General features: G+C 49.9%; 1 protein-coding gene across 8 annotated transcripts in view; it reads right to left on the bottom strand.

Moving 5' to 3' along the window:
• Positions 1 to 13,138, bottom strand: part of disc1 (DISC1 scaffold protein) — a 215,018-nt gene that overhangs the window by 144,893 nt on the left and 56,987 nt on the right. For all 8 annotated transcript variants that reach the window (XR_011940649.1, XR_011940650.1, XR_011940651.1 and 5 more), the window contains one exon: positions 9,396 to 9,513. Coding sequence is in view for 5 of the 8 variants with exons in the window: in XM_072498529.1 (XP_072354630.1) it covers positions 9,396 to 9,513 (118 nt within the window). In the remaining 3 variants the exon portion in view is untranslated. The remainder of the gene's footprint in view (positions 1 to 9,395; positions 9,514 to 13,138) is intronic.

Below are 13,138 nucleotides of genomic sequence, written 5' to 3'. Positions count from 1 at the left end.
CCCTGTATACCTCCAGGAAATCCCTAGATTCCAGCTGCTTGTACCTGAGCCATGCATCTTTCTTTTTCCTGGGCAAACCCTCAATTTGTTTTGGCACCCAGGATTCCCTACTCATGCCAGCCTTGCCCTTCACCCTAACAGTACAAGACTCTGAACTCCAGCTATTTCACTTATAAAGACCTCCCATTTGCCAAAGGTCCCTTTGTCCTCAAACAAGCTACTCCAATCAACCCTTGCAAGCTCCTGTCTAATTCCATCAAAATTCACCTTGCCCCAATTTAGAACTTGCACCTGTGGACCAGTTTTGTCCCTTTGCATAATTATTGTAAAATTAATAGAACTATGGTCACTGGTCCCAAAGTGGTCCCCCCACAGTGACCTCATTCACTTGCCCTGCCCTATTTACCAACAGTAGGTCAAGTTTTGACCTTTCCCGAGTCGGACCCTCCACATACTACCTGAGGGAACTTTCCTGAACACACTTAACAAATTCCACCCAATTCAAGCCCTTAACACTATTGCATCCCCAGTCTATGTTAGGAAAATTAAAATTCCCTGGTATGACAACTCTATTACTCCTGCAAGTCTCCCCAATCTCCCTGCATAATTGTTCTTCTCATTTCTTAGTTCCACCCAGAAAGCCTCGTTGGATGATCCCTCGATTATTTAATCTCTGACTACTGTCGTGAAGCTTCCCTTATCAAAAATACAAATCCCCGGACTTCCGGGTGCGGCGATGACCAGCTAAGTCGCACGTTTCGGCAGCTCCCGTTGGAACGGACTTTTGGGCTCTTAACAGGAGCCCCAACGGCAATTTAAACGGCCAAAAACACTGTGCGGTAAACCAGAAGGGAATCCCCCCCGGCATGCATGGATAAGGGAGAGGATAGCGGCCGGATTGCGGAGGATCCTCTGGAGCAGCGGCAAGGAAGGCAAGCTCAAAGCAAGATGGCGTCGGAAGGTGGCCGTTTGCTATGGAGCCCGGACCAACAAGAGTTCCTGCGGCGCTGTGTGGAAGAGCTGAAGAAGGAGTTGAAGAAGGAGCTGTTGGCCCCGATATTACAGGCGATTGAAGGGCTAAAGGAGGAGCAGAGGACCCAAGAGCTGGAGCTTCGGGTCGTGAAGGCAAAGGCTGCTGAAAATGAAGATGAAATACAGGGCCTGGTGGTGAATACAGAGACGCACGAGGCACAACACAAAAGGTGTGTGGAAAGGTTGGAAGTACTGGAGAATAATTCGAGGAGGAAGAATTTAAGAGACTGGGTCTTCCCGAAGGCGCAGAAGGGGCGGACGTCGGGACATATGTGAGCACGATGCTTCACTCGCTAATGGGATCGGAGGCCCCGATGGGCCCTTTGGAGGTGGAGGGTGCTTATCGAGTTTTGGCGCGAAGACCGAACGCTGGAGAAATACCTCGAGCTATAGTGGTGAGGTTTCTCCGCTACAATGGTAGAGAGACGGTCCTCAGATGGGCAAAGAAAACTCAGAGCTGTAGGTGGGAGAACGCGGTGATCCGCGTATACCAGGATTGGAGTGTGGAGGTGGCGAGATGGAGGGCAAGCTATAATCGGGCTAAGGCGGTGCTTCACAAAAAGAAGATCCAGTTTGGAATGTTGCAACCGGCGAGATTCTGGGTCACACACCAAGGGAAGCACCACTACTTTGAGACGGCAGAAGAGGCGTGGACATTCATTGTGGACGAGAAGCTGGAATAGTCTGGCGAGAGAAAGAGCTTTTGGGACAAAGTGGTGGGGTGATTATGTGGGGCGAGAAAAGGGGGGGGAGAAAGGAGACGATTTGTTAATTTGTTAATTTTGTGATCCTGTAACTTTGCTCTCTTCCCCATGTTGGGGGGGGGGGGGGGGGGAGTATGAAGAACTATGGGCACCGGCCATTAGGGGCGGGGCCGAGTGGGAAACGCGGGCTTTGTTCCCGCGCTATGGTAATTATGGCGGGAACAGGGACGCAGGAAGGAGGGGGCCTCGCACAGTGAGGGCTGAGGACAAGGGGGGAAGCCGAGGTCAGCCAGAGTTCGCTGACTTCTGGGAGCAACATGGGGGGTGCAACTACGCTAGAGGGGGATCTAGCGGGGGGGGGGGTTTACTGGGTTGCTGCTGCTAAGGAGAAGGGGGAGCTGTTATGGGATGGGGTGGTCGAGGCGGGAGGGCGCCGTCGGGGGGATATACGGGTACATGGGAACCGGGTGAGGAGCTGGGTTAAAAAGGGGATGGCTAGTCGACAAGTGGGGGGGGGGGGTAAAGAGCCCCCCAACCCGGCTGATCACGTGGAACGTGAGAGGGCCGAACGGGCCGATTAAAAGGGCACGGGTACTCGCACACCTAAAGAAATTAAAGGCAGATGTGGTTATGTTGCAGGAGACGCATCTGAAACTGATAAACCAGGTCAGACTACGTAAAGGATGGGTGGGGCAGATGTTTCATTCGGGTTTAGATGCGAAGAACAGGGGGATGGCTATCTTAGTGGGGAAACGGGTACTGTTTGAGGCAAAGACCATAGTGGCGGATAGTGGGGGTAGATATGTGATGGTGAGTGGCAGATTGCAAGGGGAGGCGGTGGTTCTGGCGAACGTATACTCCCCGAACTGGGATGATGCAAATTTTATGAGGCGTATGTTGGGACATATTACGGACCTGGAGGCGTGAAAGTTGGTAATGGGGGGAGACTTCAATACGGTGCTTGATGCAGGGCTGGACCGGTCGAGGCAGCGGCCAGGGTGCTCAAGGACTTCATGGAGCAGATGGGAGGGGTAGACCCCTGGAGATTTAGTAGGCCTAGGAGTAAGGAGTTCTCATTTTTCTCCCATGTTCACAAAGTATACTCACGGATAGACTTTTTTGTCTTGGGAAGGGCACTGATTCCGAAGGTGACAGGGACGGAATATACGGCCATAGCCATTTCGGACCACGCTCCACAGTGGGTAGACCTGGAGGTAGGAGAGGAAAAAGAACAACACCCACTCTGGAGGATGGATATGGACTTATTGGTGGATGAGGGGGTATGTTTAAGGGTGAGGGGGTGCATCGAAAGGTACTTGGAGCTTAATGACAATGGAGAGGTTCAGGTGGGAGTGGTCTGGGAGGCGTTGAAGGTGGTGGTTAGAGGGGAACTGATATCCATAAGGGCACATAAAGGGAAGCAAGAGGGTAAAGAAAGGGAGCGATTGTTGAAAGAACTTTTGAGGGTGAACAGGCAATATACGGAGGCACCGGAGGAGGGACTGTACAGGGAAAGACAAAGGCTACATGTGGAATTTGACCTGCTGACCACGGGTAAGGCAGAGGCACAGTGGAGGAGGGCACAGGGTGTACAGTATGAGTATGAAGGCGAGTCGGCTACTGGCCCACCAATTGAGGAAGAGGGGAGCAGCGAGGGAGATAGGTGGGGTGAGAGATGAGGAGGGAGAGATGGAACGGGGAGCAGAGTGTGAACGGGGTGTTCAAGGCATTTTATGAGAGGTTATATAAGGCTCAGCCCCCGGAAGGGAAGGGGGGAATGATGTGTTTCTTGGATCAGCTGGAATTCCCTAAGGTGGAGGAGCAGGAGAGGGCGGGACTGGGAGCACAGATTGAGATGGAGGAGGTGGTAAAAGGGATTGGAGCATGCAGGCGGGGAAGGCCCCGGGACCGGACGGATTCCCGGTGGAATTTTATAGGAAATATATGGACCTACTGGCCCCGCTTTTGACGAGAACCTTTAATGAGGCCAGGGAAAGGGGGCAGCTGCCCCCGACTATGTCGGAGGCAACGATATCGCTCCTTTTGAAGAAGGAAAAAGACCCGCTGCAGTGTGGGTCCTACAGGCCCATTTCCCTTTTAAATGTAGATGCTAAGCTCCTGGCCAAGGTGATGGCGACGAGGATAGGGGACTGTGTCCCGGGGGTGGTCCACGAGGATCAAACTGGGTTCGTTAAGGGGAGACAGCTGAACACGAACATACGGAGGTTGCTAGGGGTAATGATGATGCCCCCACCAGAGGGGGAGGCGGAGATAGTGGTGGCGATGGACGCCGAGAAAGCATTCGGCAGAGTGGAGTGGGATTATCTGTGGGAGGTGCTGAGGAGATTTGGTTTTGGAGAAGGGTTTATTGGATGGGTACAGCTGCTGTATGGGGCCCCGGTGGCGAGCGTGGTCACGAACAGACAGAGGTCTAACTACTTCCGTCTTCATAGAGGGACGAGGCAGGGGTGTCCCCTGTCTCCATTACTGCTTGCATTGGCGATTGAGCCCCTGGCCAGAGCACTGAGGGGCTCCAGGAAGTGGAGGGGAGTACTCAGGAGAGGAGAAGAACACCGGGTATCGTTATATGCAGATGATTTATTGCTGTATGTTGCGTACCCAGTGGAGGGGATGCCTGAGATAATGCAGACACTCAGGGAGTTTGGGGAATTTTCGGGGTACAAATTGAATATGGGGAAGAGTAAGTTGTTTGTGGTGCATCCGGGGGAGCAGAGCAGGGGAATAGATGACTTACCGCTGAGGAAGGTAACAAGAGATTTCCGGTACTTAGGGATTCAGATCGCCAGGAGTTGGGGAACCTTACATAGACTTAATTTAACAAGATTGGTGGAACAGATGGAGGAGGATTTTAATAGATGGGACATGGTGCCCCTGTCACTGATGGGTAGGGTGCAGGCGGTCAAAATGGTAGTCCTCCCGAGATTCCTTTTTGTGTTTCAGTGCCTTCCGGTGATGGTCACGAAGGCTTTTTTCAAGAAAATTGAGAAAAGTGTCATGAGTTTTGTGTGGGCCGGGAAGACCCAGAGAGTGAGGAGGGGGTTCTTGCAGCGTAGCAGGGATAGGGGGGGGCTGGCACTACCGAGCCTAAGTGAATACTACTGGGCCGCCAATATCTCAATGGTCTGTAAGTGGATGGGAGAAGGGGAGGGAGCGGCGTGGAAGAGATTGGAGATGGCGTCCTGCAAAGGAATCAGCCTACATGCAATGGTGACGGCGCCGTTGCCGTTCTCCCCGAAGAAATACACCACAAGTCCAGTGGTGGTGGCAACACTAAAAATTTGGGGGCAGTGGAGACAACATAGGGGAAGGACGGGAGCCTCGGTGCGGTCCCCAATAAGAAAAAACCATAGGTTTGTCCCGGGGAGAATGGATGGGGGATTTGGAGCATGGCAGAGAGCTGGGGTTTTGCAACTGAGAGATCTGTTCGTAGACGGGACGTTTGCGAGTCTGGGAGCGCTGACGGAAAAATATGGGTTGCCCCAAGGGAATGAATTTCGATACATGCAACTGAGGGCTTTTGCGAGGCAGCAGGTGAGGGAATTCCCGCAGCTCCCGAAGCAGGAGATTCACGATAGAGTGATCTCAGGGACATGGGTGGGGGATGGTAGGGTGTCGGATATATATAGGGAAATGAGGGACAAGGGGGAGATCATGGTGGATGAGCTGAAGGGGAAATGGGAAGAAGAGCTGGGGGAAGAGATTGAGGAGGGGCTGTGGGCTGATGCCCTACGTAGGGTAAACTCGTCGTCCTCGTGTGCCAGGCTAAGCCTGATACAATTCAAGGTTTTACACAGGGCGCATATGACCGGAGCAAGGCTCAGTAAATTTTTCGGGGTAGAGGATAGGTGTGGGAGATGCTCGAGAAGCCCAGCAAACCACACCCACATGTTTTGGTCATGTCCGGCACTGCAGGGGTTCTGGGTGGGGGTGGCAAAGGTGCTTTCGAAGGTGGTGGGGGTCCAGGTCGAGCCAGGCTGGGGGTTGGCAGAAGAGCCAGGAGTGCAGGAGGCGAAAGAGGCTGATGTCTTGGCCTTTGCGTCCCTAGTAGCCCGGCGAAGGATATTGCTTATGTGGAAGGAAGCCAAAACCCCGGGCGTGGAGACCTGGATAAGTGACATGGCAGGGTTTATAAAACTAGAACGGATAAAGTTCGCACTAAGGGGTTCGGCTCAAGGGTTCACCAGGAGTGGGCAACCGTTCATTGACTACCTCGCAGAACGATAAAGGAAATGGGAAGGTAACAGCAGCAACCCGGGGGGGGGGGGCTTGGGTGGGTCCTCAGGGGTGTTTTTGTATAGATATTTGTACTAGGTTATGTATAATGGATTGTTTGATTTTATTTTTGGAGAGTTATTATTTTTGTTATGGCAGTTGCCATTTAGTTTATATATTATTTATTTATTTGTTAAAACGGCCACTGTTATTTATATTGTTTTATTGTTGTAAAAAGGAAAACCTTTGTATTGTTTTGTTTGGCCGAAAAATTTGAATAAAATGTATTTTTTTAAAAAATACAAATCCCCTCCCTCTCTTTGCTCCACCTCTGTCCCTTTTAAAGCACCTGTATCCTAGAACATTAAGCTGCCCGTCCTGTCCCTCCCCAAGCCATGTTTCAGTTATGGCTATAATATCCCATCAGCCTTACCCGTCAGCCTTCCTGTATTGAAATAGATGCAATTTAATCCAACAGGTTTTCCCCGCTCCCTACCGTGCTCCTGCCTATCATGTATATTCAGCTTGCTGTTGCCGAGTACTGCATCTCTTTTCAGCCCCTCATTTGCTTTCCTACTGCTGAGGATCCTACCTCCCTGCCAATTATAATTTAAACCCTCCCTTGCAGCACGAGCAAATCTGCCCCCAGGATATTGGTCCCCCTCCATTCAGATGCAACCTGTCCCTCTTAAACAGGTCACTTCTGCCCAGAAAAGATCCCAATGATGTAAGAATTTGAATCCCTGCCCCCTGCACCAATTCTTTAACCATGCATTCATCTGCCATATTCTCCTGTTACCCTCAATAGCACGTGGCACTGGAAGTAATCTAGAGTTTACCACCCTCGAAGTCCTGCTTCTTAACCTTTTTCCTAGTTCTCTATAATCACTCCTCAGGACCTCATCCCTATTTACATCATTTGTGCCAACGTGCACAACGACTTCTGGCTGCTCCCCCTCCCGCTTGAGAATGTTCTGCAGTCACTCCGAGATATCCTTGACCCTGGCACCCGGGAGGCAACACCATCCTGGACTCCCATTTGCGGCCACAGAATCTACTGTCTGTCCCCCTAACTATCAAGTCTCCTATCACTACAGTCCAGTATACCTTTACCCTTTCCCGCTGTGCCCCAGAGCCAGTTGTAGTGCCACAGATCTGGCTACTGTTGCTTTCACCTGAACAGTCACCCCCCAACAGTATCCAAAACCATATACGTTTGCGAGGGGAATGGCCACAGGTGACAGCCTCACTTCCATTTTCTTTGGGGAAATGTCCAGCGAACCATGTTGAAGATATGGAGACAATTTTGGCACCACTTTAAATTGGGGGCAGTATCGAAGCCGATGCCAATTTGTGCGAACCACATGTTTGAGCCGGCGAGGTTGGATGCCAGGTTTAGGAGATGGGAGGAGAAGAGAATGGAAGGGACGAGGGATTTGTTTTGGAGGGGTGATTTGCGAGCCTGGAGGAGTTGTCGGAGAAATTTGGGCTTTTGCATTTAGGTACCTACAGGTTCGCAATTTCGCGAAGAAGATCTTTCCGACATTCCCTGTGGTGCCGCGGTCCTCTTTGGAGAGGGTTCTGTCACTGGCAGGGATGGAGAGGGGAGTACCTCGGGAACTTAGTGTAGGGTCATGGCGGAGGCACAGTGTTGGTGGAGTGGATTATGGCTAAATGGGAGGAGGAGGAGTTGGGGTTAGAATTGGATAATGGGGTGTGGTGCAAGGCCCTGCAGAGGGTGACTGTAACATCTTTGTGTGACAGTTGAAGGTAGTGCATAGTGCCCATTTGACAAAATCTAGGATGAGTAGGTTGTTTGTGAGAGTGGAGGATGAGTGCAAGCGTTGTGGGAGGGGCCTCGCTAACCATGTGAAAATGTTCTGATCATGTCCTGAGCTCGTGGGGTTCCGAGTCTCCTTCTTTAGCACCATGTCAGTGATTCTACAAATTGAACTGAAGCCCTGAGGTGCCATTTCTGGAGGGTAGGGCTTGCCGGAGATGCAGACAGGGGCGAGGGTTAATGCCGTGGCCTTCGACCCACTGGTTGCTCGAAAGGCTGGTGCCAATGGGATGGAGGTCAGCTTCTCCACCCAGTGCCTCAGTGTGGCTAGGGTATCTTATGGAGTTTTTATATCTCAAGAAAGTTAAGTACACCGTGAGGGGGGCACTTGGGGGGTCCTGCCGGAGGTGGCAGCCGTTTATTCTGATCCTTAAATAGAAGGTCACCGTTAATTGCTAGGGTGCAGAGAGTTGGGGGTGGTTTCCTTTGGGGGTCTTTTGGTTAAGGAGGTGGGAGGGTTAAGGGTGTTTTGTTATTGTGTTGCAGTTATGTATAAAATTGAAAAGTTGAATAAAATATTTTTAAAGAAAATAATTTTTTTCTGTTAAATCGCACCTAAAATCTTTGACATCACATCAGAAAATAACTTACTCCTTAAACAATACTACCCAATACAGTGAATACAATACCCTTGATTGCTACCTTTTTACTGACACAAGGGGAAAAAAAAAAATCTCAGCTCTCAATCCACTATTAAATACCACTGCCACTCAAGAATACTTCTTTTTACAGAGATGTTATTTGAGAAAGAGAGATTTCTTGATACTGCTTTAAAGAAAAGATCTGACTCCTGTCAGACCCATGCAAAGCTCCGGCTGTATTTCTTCAGAAGATGCTTCCCAGCTTGTTTCAGCTCCCCCTTTTTCGCAGACAAGTCTGCACTGCCTTAAAGACTATTAATCTCTTTTAACCGAACTGCAGTGAGAGCAAAACTGCTTCCCATCTGGACGCAGCTTCAGTTAGATCAGAACTGAAATTATTTCTCAAAATGTCTGATTCTTTGACTCCACCCAACAAGGACATCACCGTACCAAGCTGAAATCTAATTAACTCCACAGGGAATCCCCTTAATCAAATATAAATTACATTAGCCCAATCCTTTTACAATGCTTTAGTTGTCCCGACTCCCAACCTTTCAAATTAGCATTTCTTTTAAAACATGACTGCAGCAGTTGCACACTACCCCAGATTTCTAATTCTTACTGCACAAAATACCTATAATACAATACATCTGAAATATGTATGCACATTCATCACACACAGTTCACAATGGTGAAGGGACTGAATGTTTGTGGAAGGGGTACCAATCAAGTAGGCTGCTTTGTCCTGGTTGTTGAGTGTTGTTGGAGCTGCACTCATCCACACAAGAGGAGAATATTCTATCACACTCCTTTTGCATGTCTCCTGTTGGCTGACAGCAGGATTTTCTGCTCCCGCTGCTGTCAATGGGAATTCCCACTGAAGCCACCCCATGCCGCAAGGAAAACTGCAGGTGGAAGTGCACTGCTGGTGGAGCCAGAAAATCCCGCCACCAGCAAACTCAGGAGAATTCTGGCCTATATAAGCATGTACAATTCATCACATACCTGTAACTGTTGTCTGTCTAGAATAAGCTGTTTTCTCCTTGACCATGACAAATGTTGATTATCAGGATTTGAATCTGAATATTTATCTTCTGTAGTTTTCAGCAAACTACCTGCATTACTGAACATACAAAAGGTAAGTACTGAAATGTATATTATTTGCAAGTGAAACAGTAGCATATCCAAAATTCTAAAGTTTTTATGTAAAACAGAATTTCTATTCAAGAACCAATGATGTTAGCTATTGACTAATTTCTTTATTTTGTGCCTGTGATAAAGTTTCAGCAGATTTCACCCAAGAGGCTTCACAGAACATTAGAAACACTTCAATAAGATACGGGTAAGTAAACTAAAGCAGGAGAGTCTGAGCTTTTTATTTTCATGTCTAAAGTGTAACTTGGCATCAGTGGATCACATAAATTTTAAACTCGCCATCTATATTAGTTTACTTATATTGTAAGCTGTTGTCATCAGAGTAGTTGAGGAGGATTTAAACTAAAATTACAGGGAGATGGGACCTAAGCAAGGAGTCAGCAGAGGTGGAATCAAGGAGGAGAATAAAAGACAATAAGAGAAATAAAAAAAGTGATAGGCAGGGAAATTAAGGGCCAGAATTAAACAAGGCTTCGGTGAAAAATAGTGGCGACGGGACAAGTAATGTAGACTGCGTACCAGAGTTGGTCGCAGAGGACCACACGGGTTTTGTCAAAGGTAGGCAGCTAACCTCGAACATCAGGCGCCTGCTAAACCCCATCCGGGGAGGGAACACCAGAGGTGATCGTCTCCCTAGACACAGAAAATGCCATCGACAGGGTCGAATGCAAATACCTCAAGAGGTACTGGAGAGATTCGGACTTGGAACAGGGTTCACCTCCTGGGTAAAACTCCTATACAACGCTCCCAAGGCGAGCGTACGGACCAACCACACCAACTCCCAATACTTCCAGCTGCACAGGGGCACCAGTCAAGGATGCCCACTGTCCCCGCTGCAGTTCGCTCTAACTATCGAACCATTAGCAATTGCTCTCAGAGCAGCAAAAAGCTGGAAGGGGATCCAAAGGGGCGGCAGAGAGCACAGAGTCTCACTCTCTGCGGATTACCTGCTCCTCTACATTTTGGACCCACAAAGCAGCATGGACGGAATCATCGCGCTCCTGAAAGAGTTTGGCGCCTTCTCGGGCTACAAACTCAACATGAGCAAAAACAAGATCTTCCCGGTACACCTACTAGGAGGGGGGGCAGCACGAACGGGACTGCCGTTTTAACAAGCCCGGCACAAATTCCGCTACCTGGGGATCCAAATAGCCCATGACTGGAAAGAGATCCACAAATGGAACCTCACCAGTCTGACAGAGGAAGTAAAAAAGGATCTGCAAAGATGGAACACACTCCCAGTCTCTCTCGCGGGGAGAGTCCAGACGATCAAAATGAACGTGCTGTCCAGGTACCTCTTCCTACTTAGATCCATCCTGATCTACAACCCCAAGGCCTTTTTCAAAGCACTAGACAAACTAATCATGGCGTTCGTATGGGGGGAGGGGGGGGGGGGGGGGGGGTGAAGAATGCTAGGATCCCAAGGAACGTCCTACAAAAAACGAAATCCGTTGGGGGGGGGGGGGGGGGCTAGCCCTACCAAGCCTACAATTCTACCACTGGACGGCGACAGCCGAGCGAATAAGGGGATGAATCAAGGAACCAGAAGCACAGAAGAGGCCTCCTGCAAGGGGATCTCCCTCCGGGCCTCGCCACGGCGGCACTCCCATCCTCACCCAAAAAACACTCCAGCAGCCTGGTGGTGATAGCCACCCTCCAGTCCTGGAACCAACTACGGCAGCAATTTGGCCTGACCAAAATGTCGGACAAAGCTCCCATCTGCAACAACCATAGGTTCACACCAGCGCTGACTGACGCCACCTTTAAAAAGTGGGGACAGGACGGAGGGACACTGACAGTCAGGGACCTATACACGGACGTCAGGATCGCAACAATGGACAAACTGACAGAGAAATTCCAGCAAGCCAGGGGGAACAATCTAAGGTACCTGCAACTCAAAAACTTCCTACGAAAGGAGACAAGGAGGTATCCACAACTGCCACGACAGACATTACTGGAAGCGTCACTGGATGCAAGCATCCTAGATAAAGGGAACTGTTGCGACAAGTATGACTGACTGGTAGAAAGGGCCAACACCGTACTGGACGCAACAAGAAATGGGAGGAAGACCTGGGATTGAAATAGGGTGGGGACTCTGGAGCGAAGCACTGCATAGGGTCAACCCCACCTACACGTGCGCAAGGCTCAGCCTGACGCAGCTAAAAGTGGTACATAGAGCCCACTTAACAAGAACTCGTATGAGTAGGTTCTTCCCAGAGGTGGAGGATAGATGTGAACGGTGCCAAGGAGGCCCGGCCAACCATGCCCACATGTTCTGGTCTTGCCCAAGACTTGCGGGGTACTGAACAGCCTTCTTTGAGGCAATGTCCAAAGTGGTGGGGATGAGGGTGGAGCTATGCCCGAAAGTGGTGATCTTCGGGGTATCAGACCAGCCAGATCTATTTCTGGGGAGGAGGGCGGACACCCTTGCCTTTGCCTCACTGACGCCCGCCATAGAATCCTGTTCGGCTGGCGGCCAGCAGCACCACCCAAAGCTGCAGACTGGCTGTCCGACCTCTCAGAATCTCTCCGAATGGAGAAAATCAAATTCGCCATCAGAGGGTCAGACGACGGCTTCCACAGAACGTGGGAGCCATTCACCCAATTGTTCCGGGAGCTGTTTGTGGCCAACGAACAAGCAGAAGAACAGCCAGGTAGCCAAGAATCAGGGGAAAGTAGCCGAGGCAGGGATAGGCCGGTTTTTCGGGGGGGGGGGGGGGTAGCAGCTAAACATGAGAAAATAAAGACGAACCACAGGAGGAGGAAAGGGGGGGAAAGAGGGAGGAGACAGGGAACAATAGAGGGGAACCAGTGAGGTGGGGGGGGGAGGCAAGGGAATGACAGTCGAAAGGAGGGCACGGGAAACAATAACAAACTTGGCATCTACAGGAACAGAGAACAAGGAAAATCCGGGCGAAAGACGGGACGAACGGCTGAAGCGGAGGTGATCGCGAGACGACAACGGCAGCAAAAACCATCCGGGAGAAGCAAGCGGCAACACCAACATCAGATCCATTCGTGTGTTGCCCTTTGTAATTGTTGTGTAATTGTTTCCCCGGCGCCCAAATATATATATAAACCCCCTCCAGTTGCCCCCCCCCCCAAACAGATGCCTGCCTATGTGCTAAAAACGATATTGCCAATCGTACAGAGCTGCTGTTGTTGAGCTGGCATATATGGTGGGGAGTTTAGAGTATGGGAGTAAGCTGGCAGAGAACATTAAAAACTGACTGTAAAGGTTTCTATAGATATGCGAAGAAAAAAAAAATTGGTGCAGGCAAGTGTAGGTCCCTTACAGGAGAATTTATAATGGGGTAAAAAGAAATGGCTGACTAACTAAATACACTTCACAAAGGTGGACACAAATAACATACCAGAAATGTTGGGGAACGCAGGGTTTAGTGAAAGGGAGAAACTGAAGGAGACCAGTATTAGTAGGAAAATGCTGTTGGGGAAATTGATGGGATTGAAGACCAATAAATCCCCAGGACCTGATAACCTACATCCCAGAGTAAGGAAGTGGCCGTAGAAATAGTGGATGCATTGGTGGTCATCTTCCAAGATTCTATAGACTCTGGAACAGTTCCTACAGA

Source organism: Scyliorhinus torazame, chromosome 4, assembly GCF_047496885.1.
Source record: "Scyliorhinus torazame isolate Kashiwa2021f chromosome 4, sScyTor2.1, whole genome shotgun sequence".
Classification (NCBI taxonomy): domain Eukaryota; kingdom Metazoa; phylum Chordata; class Chondrichthyes; order Carcharhiniformes; family Scyliorhinidae; genus Scyliorhinus; species Scyliorhinus torazame.
Note: the sequence above shows the minus strand (reverse complement) of the source record. Positions and strands in the feature narration are given on the sequence as shown.